The sequence below is a fragment of the Pygoscelis adeliae genome, unplaced genomic scaffold, assembly GCF_000699105.1.
Source record: "Pygoscelis adeliae isolate BGI_AS28 unplaced genomic scaffold, ASM69910v1 Scaffold227, whole genome shotgun sequence".
Lineage (NCBI taxonomy): Eukaryota > Metazoa > Chordata > Aves > Sphenisciformes > Spheniscidae > Pygoscelis > Pygoscelis adeliae.
Genome location: NW_008825100.1, coordinates 4816773 through 4833421, shown reverse-complemented (window position 1 = coordinate 4833421; position 16649 = coordinate 4816773). Strand labels below are relative to the sequence as shown.

Sequence of the window (16649 nt, the reverse complement as noted above, 5' to 3'; positions counted from 1 at the left end):
TGTGAATTGCATAAATGTATAAAGAGGAAAGTAATTCTGTGGCTAAATTTTTATACCATCTGTTTTTTTGACCAGCATTCACAGCACCCATTTGAGAAACAGCATTCTGTGATCCTGAACAGTGTTTGAGACTTGATTCAATGTTGTTGTAGCGAATTTGAAGGAGCTTTTTCATTTCTGTAAAGATTTTGAATTCGAATCAGTGTGGTTACTATTACAGAATAGTTCTTTGATGGTGACATTCAACTTAGCTTAATGTCAGATGAAAAGGGAAACTGCATGAAAATTAAGAAGGTCATTAAAGTTAATGAAGCAGCCAAAAGGCTAGGATTTCTGCAAGTAGTTTGAGAGATTGTTTAGAGGTAGCATAATAGTAGTAACGTGGCACACAAGGAGAGGTTAAGGGCGCTGGGCTTGTTTAATCTGGTGAAGAGGAAGCTAAGGGAGAATTTAGTAGCAAGCCTAAAGCTACTTTAAGGGCAGTTTCAGAAATGATGGAGCCAAACTTGTGCTGGTAATGGCAGGTGATAGAACAAGGGGCAACAGCCACAAATTTCACCTTGAAGATTCCAGCTGGACATTAGGAAGAGGTTTTGGTTTTTTGTTTTTCTAGGAGGGTAGTGCGTTACTGGAACAAGTTACTCAGAGAGGTTGTGGGATCTCTATTTTTGGAGGCTTTCAAAACTTGGCTAGACAAAAGCATGGCCAGACATGACCTAGTGTTAGCAGAAGATTGGACTAGAGACTTCTAGCCAACATTTCTGTGATTAAAACGAACTAATAAAATACTGGACTGCTAGGGCTAGACAGAGTTGTCTCCAGTTCTGAAAGAAATCAGAGACATGAAATTGTTGAACTATTAAATGCGTTACGTAATCTATTATTTCCATTGGACTAAAAGATTCTAATGCAGCAAATTTTAAAGCAAGGTTGTTTTAAAACAAACGAACAGACAAAAAAAACCAAACCAAAAAAATTTCCAGGAGGGATCAAGAAGACTACTGATGAGAAAATCTGACTTCTGTACGCTGTCCTTGGATTTTCAAAGTGGTTCTAATAGTATTCCTCACCAAATACTCATTAAAGAAGTTAAACTGCCAAAACATGAAGGGTTTTATTGTATATTAGCAACTGTTTTAACCAGATGGGAAACAAGTAGGTCCCTTCTTTACAACAAAGGGAAGTTACCACTGAAACGATACAGGTTTTTGTAGTAAAAGCTGAAGTTGACTGTAGAAAGTTTCGGTGGTATGTTGCAATAATGGGTGAGTAGGCAATAAAATGGTAGATCAAGTTCCGTGTCAAAAAATGCAAAATAATCTACACAGGGAGAGAAAAGAGGAGGAACAGCAATTATAAATAAGCTACTACTGTCTTGGAGCTTTGTAGTTAGTTCTCTGAAAATGTTAAATCAATTATTAGTAGCAGTTAGAGAAAGGCAAATACAATGTTAGAGTTATTGGAAAGGAATATAGGAAAATATAGATGGCTTACTGCCTGTCAGAGTTAAAAATGTGTAACTCCAGGAAGTTAGCAGGCAGCAGGTTTGAAAAGAGATTTCTTAGAATCGCAGCATGGCAGAAGTTGGAAGGCAGCTCTGGACACTTATCTAGTCCAATGCCCTGTTCAAACAGGGTCCACTGTAGCAGGTTGCCTAGGACTGTGTCCAGCCAAGTTTTGAATGTCTCCAAAGACGGAGACTCCGCACCATCTCTGAGCAACCTGATCCAGTGTTTGACCACCTTCACAGTAAAAAAGTTTTGTTTTGTGGTTTTGTTGTTGTTGTTATTGTTGTTGTTCCCCTGTTTAAGTAGGATATCTCATATTTCAATTTGTGCCCATTGCCTCTTGTCCTGTGTCTGGGCTCCTTTGAGAAGAGTCTGGCTGTCTTTTTTTACTTCCCCCTTCAGGCATTTATACGCACTCATTTGATCCTCCTGAGCCTTCTCTTCCTGAGGCTGAACAGTCCCAGCTCTCTCAGCCTCTCCTCATACCTCAGATGCTCCAGACCCTTAATTGTCTTCACGGCCCTTTTCTTATCTTGGGGGACCCTAGAACTCGACACAGCACTGCAGATGTGGTCTCACCAATGTTGAGTAAACCTGCTTTCCAGCCAGTTTGCCCTCAGCCTGTGCATGGGGTTATTCCTCCCCAGGTGCAGGCCTTTGCATTTCCCTTCACTGGATTTCGTGAGATTCCAGTTAGCCCATTTCTTCAGCCTTCACACATCCAGTAGTTCTGCAATAGGAATGTGAAAATAGCTTATTATTCTTTGATTTCATAGTGTAAATGTCCCTGTAAATGACAGAAAAGAGCAGAGTTTTAAGTATTGGTATCCTTTTAGGACATGTATCCTCTGGCTCTGTGCCTTGGTATGATGTTATAAATGGGGAAGTGGCGGGAGTTTTGCTGGTAGCTTGCCACCAATTCTTAACTGCTGATAGACACTCCAAAAAAAATTGTATTTTTTTAAAACAAATTATGAAATATTATAAAGAATCTTTGATTTGACATAAGACATCTGGTCTTACATGAAAAGTCAGCAAGTTCCAAGTTCTAATTTTGGTTTTGACAAGTTACATAGAAGAATACAGTCCTGATGTGCTTATCATCTAATTTCTTCATGATATTTTGCTGAACTAAGCAGCGACTAAGTTATTAGCAATTCAGGGACTAGTTTAGGAGGAGTACGGAGGAGATGCTCTAACTTTTGATTGTGACTATGACAGGAAAGATTATAGTGTTAAGTGTTATCCAAAGATCCAAGCAGAACTTTCTTACTGCTTTGGATAAGGAGAAAAACAAAGAGAAGAGAAAGCTTTATGTTATGCCTAAAATTAATTGGTCTTTGTTACAGTCAGACTCTAATGGGAAAGACGACCTACACTTACCCAAATGCTGTCTAAAATTACACTGTACTGAAGCTAGCGCAATTGCTTGAGCATGACTGAAAATATAATTTAAGGTTTTTTTTTGTTGAGATGGTTCAATTTTAAGCAAGAAATTGTTATCTAAGTTTATTGCATTTAGTGGTTTGGTTTGGTTTTGTTTTGTTTTCCAGTGGGAGAACAGAGGTCCAGTCTGTGCAGTATGGTAAAGAAAGAGCAAACAAAGACAGGGTATTTGCAAGGTAAGCAATTTACATTTGTACAGGATCAGTAAGTCTTCTGTTTGTATCTTTTAAGATGTTATGGGATCATTGTTTTCTGTTTGCAAAAATGTAAAATAAAGAGCAACTGTTGTTGACTGCTGCTGGTGGCTTGACTTAACCATATTAAGGAGTTTAATTTTGGTATGGGAGGGTTTCTCTTCGGGGCAGAAAGAAATGGGGGAGAATCTTATGAGGGAAAAGTTAATAAGGGTATTCTTTAATATTTCCCCCCTATATCTTTTCAAAATTCAGAATTGCCTTCCATCTGTGCAGTTTGTTGTTACATATACTAGCCCTCTCTGCTGTCTTTATTGCAAAGAATGGTGTCTCTATTCCATTAAAATATTGAGTTACTGGGTTTTACTATACTGTTTTATCCCTGATAACAACCTACAACTGTACACACGTATTTCCTTTAGAATAAGGTGCTGTGAATGTCTGACTTGGTGAGAACAGCTTTATCACTATAGTCCCAATGAGGTATTTTACTATGAAAAATTTGACTGGGAGTGAGCTGCTTCTGAAGGTATTCTGTCACAGAGTAGTTGGCTAATCATAGAATCTATTACTTAATTGTGTTTCAGACTCCTGAGGGGTTTAGTCATTACAAGAAAACAGTCAAGACATAGATTTATTTCTTCATTTGGAAATTATGATACAGTATTCAAAAGTAAAACTGCTGCTGCATCCGTTTGACAGTCTGCTCTGTTCATTAATAGAAAAAATCCTTATGAGCAGAGAGCATGCCCCGTGCTTTTTTTTATGCTTATACTTTTACTGAGATGGGGAATGTCTTTTAGCATAGTTACCCCTTAAAGAACTCTGGAATTCAAATTTATGCTCGCAGACTTTTAGTAACAAGCCCAGCAACCTTTCTCAAATACCTGCAAACACTTTTTTTCAGAGCATTGGTGAATTCTGCCTTGATTTCTTGCCCCCCCCCTTCCTCCTGTGCAATATTATATAATTTGAGTTTTTAGCTGGGCACACTGTAGATACCCAACTCCATATTAGAAGAATTTGAGGGCAGAAGTGCTGTGACATGTTTGTTTAACAGGTAGATTTTTGTAAGACAAATTTGTTCTGTGTTCTGTAGAATTTTTTTTTTACTCTATTTAATTTACTTTGGGAGTCTGGTTAGATTTTTTTACTTGGGGCAACTTTTTTAGTACTCGGAAGACTCAACACTGTGACAACACTGTGACAACAGTGTTGAGTCAATTATTTATTTAAATGACAGTTACGAATCAGTTAAAAACTATTTTTCTTGTTGCACTCTGAACTTGGCAATTCCCCACAAGTAAGTAGGATGGAGGAGAGCCAATACTTGGTTTTGAGAAGTATATTTATCGTTTTAGAAACACTTATTCAGTAGATGGCACTCTTCCCTTTGAGTCATAACTGAACAAGTGGTGCTGGGGTCACTTGTATTTTGTAATATATACCCTGGACAAAATTGAAAGCCATGGCTAGAATTGCTCTGATGTTTTCTCAAGTCTTTTTGGCTTTTTTTAGTTAATAAAATACTTGGCTCTTCTGTCCTCAGTAATTTTATTTTCCACTCTTGCTTTTGAATTAAGGAATATAGCATTCATCCTCACCTTTTGAGTTGTTTAGTAATGTTGATGACTGATAAATGTCTGAGGCATATATACGTACATCAGTGAACTGAAATTAATGGCATACTGTAACAAATACACCTTGAAAGGCTTTTAATAGATCATCTGTTTCTTCCTGTCCTCCCCACCACAGTGTGCAATTAATACATTTTCAATTTTAAAGACTTTTAGTATTTTCAAGGGTGAAAAAACTTGAAATATAAGACATTTCTAGAACACCATGTGGTTCAAGAAGCTTAATCTAAAAACTTTATCTTTAATTCCTTGAAATGTAAATGTTTAGAAGACAAGTTGAAATAGTAAGTAGATGTTAGCCCTTTTGAATTCATACAAAGGATAAATTTTGCTTTTTAAGGTTTTACAGATACAATGTGGGTTTTGTTCCTGGAACCTTCCTTTCTCTTTCTCAGTATGTCTTTCTCAGACAAAGTCATCGTGTTACTGAACAGCTCCTTAAGCTGTCAAGCAGTGGGCTTGTTTCGGTTGCTTTTGAAAGTTCTGCTAGGTATTGGTTGCCTTTTGCTATGAAACAAGGAGCGTGCTACCATTACAGTCAGGTCTTTCTTGAGAATTAAACGGACACATTAAAAAAAAATTAAATAATTACTGTTGCTTTTATTGTTACCACATCAGAAGATTTATTCAAGATCAGTTAAAAAAAAAAAAAAAGAAAAAGATGTTTTCAGTTTTTTCTTTTTTTTAGAACTATCCAGATTTACACTCTGTTTTCTCATCAATAGATCATCTAGCCTTTGCACACTGAGTGGAACATAGATACAGAGCACAAGACATGGAAATAAAATTTCTTAACAGCCAGTTGAATAAAACAAGCAGCCTACAATTAGCAGGCTTAGCTGTTTGTCCTCAAGATTTTACTTCAAAATTAGCTGAAGTAGTATTCATGGATTCCCCCCCCCAAATCATAAAAGTATTTAAAAATTAATTTTAAAAAATGGAATCTATTACTATGAAGGAGATGGTCTGTAATAGATTTGATACATTTTGTAGATGCTGTTTTTGTAATCTTCTTCAGCATTTGGAAGACTGTTGCTGCAGTAGTTTAGGTTTGTGTTTTTTTTTTTTTTCCTTTCATCTTCATTACAGCTATTCTCTTGGCCTCATTTGTTGCAGAATATTCACAACCCAAGAAAAACCCGTAAGAATTCCCAGGACCATAATAAACATGAAAGTAGATAATAAAAGTGAAAAAAGTTCGATCAAGTCATGAATTGAGAGATTTCTTAAAGAGCAGTGCTCTCTCTCAGAGTCCTTGCAAAATATTCTGTGTACTGGAGCTGAGAGAAGGTAGTTTATGTGCATTGTATGATAGTGAGTAGGTATCTCAGTCATTTGTATTTGCTGACTCTCTAACATTAAGTTGCAATCTCTGTTTCCAAAAATCCAGTCTTGCTTCAACCATGCATTTATTCAAGTTAATTAAATAATTCCTCGGTTGCTTTAAAAGGCATATGTCATTTGTGGTGTATCTGCAGATTTGTATACAGTTTCAGTCTCTCGGTCTGAAGCAGTAGTTGCCAGTTTTGCTGAGAAATGCGTTCCCTGTACCCCTTGTCAAAAGACAAAGCAAGGCTATGGCTCCAGGTTATATTTCTTTTTGGGACAGAAGTGATTTATAAGATTCTCACCTGTATTCCCAAACAATATCCTCTTTCTTTCCCAGCTCCTGTGAGAATTTAGCACTTCAGCTGTGGGATGCACAACAAATTCTGTCTTCGAAAGCTTTTGTGTACTGTAGCTGAGCTAATAAAATTTGTCATGCTTTTTTGTAGTTGCATTATGTAATATCTCTGCTACTCATTTTGTTTTTTATTTGACGTAGTATTGCAGCTTGCAAGACTGTTCTTGATTTTGGGGGCAGGTAAAGTTTTTGGTCTCTGTCCCTACTCAGATAGATAGGACTCCTTCCAACTTTTTTAGGAATGTCTCTGCAGGTACACCAAAAACTAAATCTGAAAATAGTTTACTCTGTTAACTAGCAGTCCCCTGTGCTGGGGTGCAATAAAAGCATCCAGACTGAGCAGACAAATGTGGCATTTAGAATTTCAAAGTTTATCAAAGCATTTCAAAAGTTTTTTACAGCTTACTCTCCCCCCTCTCGCATCTCCTCAGCTGCACTCTGGCATAAGAAAGTTATTTGAATATTTCAAGGAGTTAGTGATACAGGAGAAATTTGCAGGAATATTTCACAACATATCTTAAAAGTTAATCAAAAAATAACTTATTGTTACATTTAGAAGTGTTGGCAGGAGAAGTAGTATCAAAAAGCCACAGCACTGAGAAGTTCGGTGCTGCAGTGTGGTAATTTTTTCTTTGAAATTTCTGAAAAGACAGGAAATGGAGGCAACAAACATGAGTGGGTGGGACTCTGAGGTTAGAGCTGTTAATAAAATAATTGAAACGAACCTTTGCTGATAAACGCTGCAGCTGTTTATCATGGTAGTAAGATATTATTTCTGAAAGATCAGACCCTGTCCACAGTAAAAGGTGAGTTTTCTTAACATTGGATTTTTTTGATAGGGAAGAAAGTGATGCTTCTCATTTTAGACTTTTCTTTGCATAGAATGAGGAAGTTTTCAAAAATGTAGTTACAAAATGTGACTTAAGATACAATGCGGTGGCTTTTTTCCTTTTTTTTAAGCAATCAAGAATTTAATTTTTGGAAAAACTTGGTTTTTCCTCTCCCTTTATAGTTTTGTGTCTCTTTCTAATTTAATTTGTTTAATACAGGCAAGGATAGTGCCCTTTCACTGTTGTTGCACATTTTAAAAAAAAAAACAATCACCAACTTCCCTGTAGTCTACTTCTTGCTTTTTCACTGAAGGTAAATAAGGTTCAGTAGCTGCCTTTACATGTCTGTCAGAAAATACTTTATCTGCAGTCCTGTATTTACCTAATTTAGCACTGGATATATTATGTTCCTCTGCATTTTTCCCTCAGCCTGTTCTTTCGTTAGTAGAATCCACTTCTTGGCGGAGCTGGCTCATGGTGCTAAACTGCTGGCTGCAAGCGTGCTGTCAGCAATGTCTAGCTAATGATAGCTTTGATTAATAAAGGAATAATGAATGGATAACATTAGACATGTATTTCAGTTCTCGTTTCTTGTTATTTTACCTGTTCAGAACTGCTCAAATTTGCTATGTTTGTGAAGAAAAATATCTAAGTGGTTAGAGTTGCTCACATTTGAAGCAAACTACAGAAATTGAAAAGTTGGTTTAATTGACATGATATCAAGCTTATTACTTTTGAATCAAATTAATACTGCTTAGAATACATGCTAAGAAGCTGTATGTGTTTTTCCTCAGGAATTAAATAATTGATATTTTCCCTGTTTTCAAATATCAATATACTATTAGATTTTTTTTCCCAAGTGGAATAAGACCTGAAACAGTAGTATTTAGAATAGCCCATCTCACTTAACTGTCTGAAATTTGTCAGCTGTTGTTCAGTAAGTCTTTAGAGCAGCAAAGCAGTGTGCAATACATGTTCAAAACTGCTTGGGGGTGTAAAAACAAAAATAAACACACACAGATCACCACTCCTTTAGTATCAAACAAACACTGTTGACATTAATAGGACTTAGGTTTTTCTGCATGTGAAGATAGGTTATTCGATATGACGCTTGGTTGGTTATTGTTGTAGACTTTTTTGATAATATTGAGGACAGTCTGCTTAAGGTGGTGGCTTGCATTGAGTTTTAAGTTCGTGAGAAGCAAAAATGTATTTGTAACTAAGGTTCTCATTTTCAGAAGGATGTAATTTGTGTGCGGATAGTTGCTTAATTTCTCGAAGTTCCTTCTTTCTGGACTTGCACTTTCAGTAAATCAGTAAGGTGATAATGATAAGAAGATGATAAAGAACAGTTACCATGTGTCCCAAGGACAGCAAAGGCAGAAGTTACTTTGTGATATGGGTGTATGGAGCTGGGGAAGGAAATGGAGGAGTTAACGCTGATACGGTAATATGTTGTCACCTCATTGTGCAAAGCTGGAGAGTAGAGAATAGTGATAGAATATACAGGCAAATGGGAATGAAATGATCATGGCACAAAAGACTGATGAAATTGAGGTATCACTGGAACAAGAGAGGGTTGGGTAATGATGGAGGAGAAATTTGAACTCTATAGCACCATCAAAGTAGTAGAAGTAAAGTCAAAACCCGGTAACACAAAATACACAGGACATATATTTAAGGATTATTTAAAAGAATATTTGTTGTTGACTAAAGAATTTTCAGTTGAAAACAACAAACAGCAAAAGTCTGGGTACGTTTAATTGCAGGATGATTGAACCATCCCATGTGATGCTAAGAAAAAAGCAACCACAATTCTGGGATGAATCATTTGATGATTTCCAGTATAAAAGGGAAATACTTAATACATAAAATTTCATGAGAGATTGCAAGTATGGTCTCATTTCTGCTTAAAAAATAGGTGAAAGAAGCAGCAGAAGGGGATTGTAGGTATCCTGGGATGACTAGAGAATGAGAAGAAAAAGTTTCCTCAGTATCGAGAAAGGGCAATGAGTAGAAAATACAATTCCTTCTGTATAAAATCACTGGCGATAATGACCTTTAAGCAGACGGACATTTCTGGCACAAAACCAAATGAAGTTTGGTTACCCACAAAGAAGTTTAAATAGGATGATTGCATCTGCCTTACAGGTGACAAAACGTGTTCTGGAAGAAAGCATGTCACCTTGATGGAAATCCCTGATGAGTAAACAAAACCCAGCAGCTCTGTTGCCATGTTGATGATTACCCCACTTTCAGTTCTTCAAAGTCTTTGGAAGTTATTTTGGGCTGATGTTTCCACTGCTTTATTTTTCCTGAGATGGCTGAATAGTTGTGTTACTTAAAGGGTTTTTGTGTGGGTTGGTTGTTGTTTGGTTTTGTTTTTTTGGGGGCTGGGGGGGTGGGGTTTTTTGGTTTTTTGGGTTTTTTTTTTTCCTTTTTAAGTTCAGACCTCTCTGACTATTCTGTTGGAGTCAGATTCTCTTTGAGGCATTAGAGATGCCTAGTGAAGTTTAGTGGGTTTCTCTTGCATCTTGCCTGTCTCCCTGCCAGCCAACAGTATTTCATGACTGTATTTCATCGATGTTCTTGTACAAAGTACAGAAAATGAAGTACAATATATTGAGAAAATAGAGAACTGCCCATGTAAATATAGTTTTGCATTATTACATTTCCTTTTGTCCATATAATTTGGTTTCCTATGATAGAATATCCACAGTTTCATTGTGGTGAATTTTATGTAATTTTTTTCTTACCTCATATAATTTTTAGTTAGTCATTTTACTTTCTTATTCTAGATCCCCCAGTAAACCCTTGGCACGGAAATTAATGAGTGGGATGGACTGGGAAGTAGTGAGTAGGAACTCTCTGTCTGATGATAGGTTGGAAACACAGAGCCTACCATCACGGTCTCCACCTGGAACCCCAAATCAGTAAGTAGCATTGAATCCTCTCTCCCTAGAAGTGACTGTCTACCTCTAATGTGAGTGACCTACTTGTTTAATAAAAGGATTAATGTGTTATGGAGACAAATAAGTTCACAAATTGTGTGCTGAGTGATTCTCTGGAATATTTAGCTCCAGATAAGATAAACTATTTGGGGGTGAATTTTAGGTGCTTCTCACTCAACCTATAAAAAGTGTAAGATGTAGCACGCTACCCTAAATTTGAGAGCTCAAGTTTTCTCAAGCACAGTTAAAACAAAATTATTCGTTTGGCTAAGAAAAAAACCTGATAATAAAATCCGTGTGATACTTTAGAAATAATTGATTCTGGTTAATACCACTTCTTAAAACATTGGGGAAAATTACTTAATCAGAAATCCTTGCGGGTTTATTCCCCTCAATTCTTCTGCATTTTCTTTCAAAGCTCACTCTTTTCACATGGTAGAGCTTTCTGCTTTATGTTTATAGTTAGAGAAAAATAATTCCTGATTTCTTTTGGAAAATAACCAATTTTCTCAGTGTGCCGAAACTGGCTTAAGAATCGGTATTACCCAATTTTGTATTGCATAAACCAGGTTTTAAGATTCTTTGGCATTGCAGCATATTATTCAAAAGACTGTTGTAAATATCTGTACCGTTTAAAAATTATTGTAAAAATTGTGTAATAATCATGCTTATAGCATAACATAACTTAATCATGCATGTTTCAAAGCATTTTAAGAATGATGCCTATGTCACTATGCTAGTTTTCAAATGGGAAAATTTTGGGTCACAGAAATGATAAGACTCAGTGCAAAGCTTATGATTCTTCTAGGAGAAGATGCAGGGGGTAAAATGTTCATCTTAATGAATTCAGGCTAAGTCCTGCCATGAACAGAGCCAGGATTTTTCTTCTTGGGGATTAATTTTACTTCTCATTGACTGGACTGTCAGTCCAGTAGCCTGTTCATTGGACCATAATGCTTTCAGCCTTCTTTAATTTAAAAAAAAAAAAAAAAAAAAATTAAAAATTAGCCATTTAGTGTTTATTAAAATATTTTTTGAGCACTTTTAAAAAGAAAATTATGAAATATAGCCTGTTGATCTGACAACATAATTGTTTCAGTGATTTTTGAAACCTTAAATTATCTAATAAAAATATGTATATGAACATAGGCGTGCGCTGAGAGGAAATAATTATTTTAGCATTCCTTTGTAGTGGTGTAAGAAATGTAGATCAATAATAATATTCTTTTCACATTGCACTGCTATGCTTTCCCTCTTAGTCGCAACTCTGCCTTCACTCAAGAAGGAGCCCGGTTACGACCCTCATCAGTTGGACATTTAGTGGACCATGTAGTTCACAGTTCCCCAAGTGAAGTATTTGTAAATCACAGATCTCCATCTTCCACTCAGGCTAATAGCATCATACTGGAATCATCACCGTAAGTTCCATTGGTCGTTACTGTATGGTAGCATACAGGGCTTCTGAAAATAAGTCAGAAATCTTTGCCGTTAAGAATTTCATGTTAAACATTTGGGTCAGGGAGAGGCAGAAAATCTAATAAAAAGGTAGCTGTTGTTTAGGGAGTATTTGTAGAGGTCTTATTGAAAATTAAATGATACAGAAGTAAAGACCTATATCTGACATGTTCCTGGTGCAGGATTACAATACCTTCCCCACCCGCCCACCCAAAATGTGGGTTTGCTGTAATGTGACCATCAGTGTCTGGATGTGGAAGTGAAAGTTACTTTTTTGATGGAACTGAAGTATGTTGTTTTGTGATAAAAGTTTTTAATTCTTGTGGGTTTGGAAAATTTGCTTTTTGTCAAGGCACAGAAGTATGAGCTTTACAAATTACTTAGCCAAAATACCTTTTTAGCACCCCAGCATTCTGAGGTTCCTAGTATGTTTTGTATATTGTTATAGGGTATATCTTCATTTTTTTTTTAAGATACCACTATCAGGCTTTCTTTCTGTAATGCTGAATATTCTTAAGTTTACTATGCTATGATGGACAAAATAAAAAACTATTGTTGTGTATTAAGTCCAGAAGGATGACAAACCAAAAAAACGGTGAGTTTTTCAAAGATTTGAAATACTCAATAACTTGTGGCCAGAGTACAGATTAGTCGGGGAAAAAAGGTGCACAACGTACACCTTATTAACACTGCCACTGTACCTTCTTATATGTAGCTATACATGTAATGCTAAACTTGTCCTCATAATTTTGTATAATCTCTGTTGGCAAGGAAATTGTGCAAATGGTTTCAAAACTACTTGAGAACTATAAAATAGCACATACATAATTACATGTTTATAAACAAATTGTGAATCTCAGGAAAAAATTACTCTGGGAAGGTATTTGAACACAATTTTTAAACCTTGCTTGGACTGTACTTTCAGTTTTAACAACTGTGCGTAACTTTGGGGAGGGAAATAGAATACAAAATTTTCAAAGTTTTTTTAAAAATAACACAAGATGCTTTTTATGATAGGGTACAATAGTTATAATTTGACCATCAGCTAGTTATTTAGCTTTCAGAGTTATAAAACAGTAATTTGGCCTAATAATATAAAATCCCTTTTTTTGGTGGGCTTTTTTAACCTATTCACATGGCAAGGGAGTCTCAAAACTGGAACACTTGTGAATCTTTTCTCATATTAGAGTTTTGCTGTACAAAGACCACACAGGGTCAGGTTCCTTCTGTTCCAAGACTTCCAACTGAAGTCAGTTACGAGAAACACTGAATGGTAGAGTGATAACAGCGAAGTAAGCACAATTCTTAAATATTCTCTTTTATTCATATGCCTTTACTCTAAGTTAAGTTGTAAAAGATGTTCCTGAGTGTCCTTGAGATTTGTTTATTTAATACCTGAGTTCTTGCGTAGGTCATCATAGAAATGAGTCTTAAAAAGAGAGGAAGTGGTTTTGTAAATTAGTTATGCAACTATGGCTGTTCTTTTTCATGATTTTGCACTTCTTATGCCCAAGCAGAAAAACTATTGCTCTTCCATCACTAAGTTTTGCTTTTTGTTTTTGTTTTTTCCCTTGTTGGAAGCTTAGAAGTGGAATTTAATCTCCCAGTATAGATATCTAGCATAAGATATTTTTAAGAGTGAGGACAATGACTGTCAAAAATACATGAACCCCATTAGGATCTTCTGAAAGTTTCAGGTGATGTTATTGATTCAAGATTTGAGATTTACGAAAGAAAGTAGTAGTCATGAAGTTCATGTTAGCTATGTAATTTAAAATGATATTGTTTTACAGTCCAAAAAGCTATTTCTTAAACAATTTGACCTTTCTGGGTGAAAAGATTTGAATAGTCCATCTGCTAATTTGTTGGAAATTTTTATTTATTGATCAAATTTACGTATCTAAGAAAGTCAGAGGGGCTAACCTGACAGGCAGTAGGTTTAGTGATCTCTCTGAGTTTGGAGTCAACATAGCAAAAGAACTTAGAGTTTCAGTGCAGTTTAGAAGGATATTATAGCTTAGCTAATACGACCTTTAATTCCACATTTTTTCTTCATCTGCATGTGCTATTCAAAACTGAATTGAGAGATTTCTGTTTCTAGTTCCCTGAGGTAATTATAACCTTAAATTCCAAAAGCACGTGATATGTGTTTAGTTTAATAAATTTATGAAACTTCTGCTTAATATGTTAAAAGGCCAGACCGGATATCTGTAACAAAAATACCCAAAGCTTGTCAGTGCCAGGGTTTGTGTGTTATTTTATTATTATGTAAATTGCTGAATGCAGTAACAGAGAGCTGCTTTGCCTGCAAAATAGGCTGCTTTCACTGCCATTGTCTAAGCATTCATAAGGAAATTCAAAGCTGACTGGGCAAATATAAAGCAATGAAGCTTTTGCCCAAGGCTTGATTGTTAGTTCTCACAGTTCATTATGCTAATATATTACAGTACTTGCATTGCTGCTTCTAAAACGCTCATTTAAGTAACTTTCAAATCTTTTCTGTAAGTTTGTATGTTAGGTAGGAATTTATTTGTGTTTGTTGACATGTATGTACAGACATCTAGTCAAACATAAGATCCCATCTTTTACTTTTATCAGAATGACTTCTTTTGTGTCTCTATTCATGTTTTCTGTTCCTTTTTTATTCAGTTATCCTCATTACTCTGAGGAGTAATTGTTTGCAGGAAAATACATAACTATGTTGCCCTTCACTTAAAAGGCTGAATAATCTGTGCTGACCAGACTTGAATGAATAAATACATAGGCAGATAAAAAGCTCTGGGTGACCTTTGTAAGTCAATGTCTAAATAATTTACAGCTGCCTTGAAAATTCATGTTGCAAATGTTGGCAATCATCATAATTTTCTCTTTCTCCACAAAAACGAATTTAGAAAAGCTGCTTATCCTGAAAAATAAAATATAAGGATGATACGCTCTTTTTTACTGTCACTTGCATTGAAAAGTGTTAAGAAATACTATTTTTATTCCCTAGTGTGTTTTGAACATGAGATTCTTCAGACATCAGATACTGAATAATTAGTACTTTTTTTTTCTTTTAACACTGCATGAAAAAAAATTATTTTCTGAAAGCAACAAGATACAGGAAAAATATTGTTAGGATCTTTTCAAATGTACTGTTTTCATACACTGACAAAAAATTTTATCAATATTTTGTTTTCTAAGAAAATTGACTAAATCTTTTAAAACTGAAATGGAAAATGTGTGTTTTTTCAAAGTGAAGTCTTCCATTTCCCATTCAATTTTCATGCTTTTTGAAAGAGGTTCATCCTTTATTTGAAATCACTGTAGACAATTGCGATCTGATTTTTTGTTTTTATTTGAAAACATGTATCTGGGATCTGCCCTTCTTTAATTGCATAGAAACAAATTATACGGTATGGAATTTGATGTGTGCCTTAGGTTTTCTAACTTGCAGCAACTTGAAATGTTATGCTGCCTCATAATGAGTCCTACCCTCCTAACAGTTTACTGTGGCTAGACCAGTTAAATACAGTAGGACTACTCACGTGGTTACCAGTGCTTTTTAGAGGGATGTTATGCTATGAGTTACCACTACAGCTTGCTGATAATGAAAGGGGCAGTGTCCTATTTCTGGCTTCTGGGATTGTACTTCCCTCCCCGCGCGGTGGTTGACCCTGTGATGAAACAGTTCACCTTGTTGAACCAGCAGAGAGCTACCCAGAGAGCTTGTCCAAGAAGTCAATGTATTTTTGCTTGCTTGGTAAGCTGCCTTAGCTAGGGGAGGAGCACCGGAATGCTTCAAGGAAAGGGGCCGTGTGTGGGGGTGAAAGAAAGAATGGAGGCACCCGTTTCTGGTGGTAGTGGTCTCTTTAGATTTAGCTGTAGCCTCTAACTTCATTCTTGGTGGCTTTTGGTTTTGCCACTAGTATCAGTGGGCTGTTTTCATGAGTTGTTAAATTACTTAATAATACCTTTTAATGTGGTTCATGGGGAGGAAGGCATGTATCCTCACTGGTATTTAGAAACTGGCATTCAAGCTAAGTTAATGGGAACTATGTGCTAACTGCCCTTTTGGGCCTCTCAAAATGTTTTTCTTAATTCTTAAATATAAAGCCATATAATGAAAGATGAATCATATATTTATGTAATACAAATTATACAGTTAAGCTTTTATTCCAAAAGGACTAATAAAGGAAATTATCCATGTTATACATAAACACAGAGAACATTTTTATTAATCTACAGTAGAGTGCTTGCAGATCTAAAACAGAAATAGAACTTTCTGCTATTTCATCTACAGTAATGGTGTTATAACTCAACTAAAAAATGTATGTGATGAATGCCATTTTTACAAATGTCTCAAAGCTGCGCATGTTTCAAAGGGGAATATGTTCAAGGGGGGGAAAAAACAAAGTTGTCTTGAAATGTATACATATACTTTTAAATTGAAAAATTAAAATTTAACACTATCATCTCCAATAGGCATTTCAAATAAATGCAGGGGGACAGCTGAGTTGTCTTCAACTTTGCACTCCTCCTATTTTTAGGTCAAAAGCCAAAAACTAGTGTGGGAGCACTTTATAATGCTGCTTGTGTCTGTTTTTAAGATTTAAATTGCAGGCATTAATTTAAGATGCAAACTAATTGATTTTCTTACTGAGGAAAACATTGTGACATACCTATTTTAGCAATAATTTGTTTTTTAGCAAGAGTGCAGAGTATAAACACAGTGAATTTTATAATATTCCAATATAAAGTGAGTTGAGTGCTAAAACCATTTAAAAAACAGTCATGTAAAAGATGAACTCACTGGTTCTGTGTACAGTTGCTTGTCAAGAAAAAAGCAGTAACATGTCCAAACGTACACTTCCAATATATTCCACTGCAGTACATTTTTGATATTCTAAAAATACATACAGATATTCAGCCTTCAAACTCTTGAGTTTCTTCTAGCATTTTCAG

At 35.6% G+C, this 16649-nt stretch overlaps 1 protein-coding gene across 2 annotated transcripts in view; it reads left to right on the top strand.

Moving 5' to 3' along the window:
- The window catches only part of PTPN4 (protein tyrosine phosphatase, non-receptor type 4 (megakaryocyte)), a 74285-nt gene that overhangs the window by 34420 nt on the left and 23216 nt on the right, over positions 1-16649 (top strand). For both annotated transcript variants that reach the window (XM_009327150.1, XM_009327149.1), the window contains 3 exons: positions 3062-3130; positions 10098-10232; positions 11510-11668. In XM_009327150.1, the coding sequence (XP_009325425.1) occupies positions 3062-3130; positions 10098-10232; positions 11510-11668 (363 nt within the window). The remainder of the gene's footprint in view (positions 1-3061; positions 3131-10097; positions 10233-11509; positions 11669-16649) is intronic.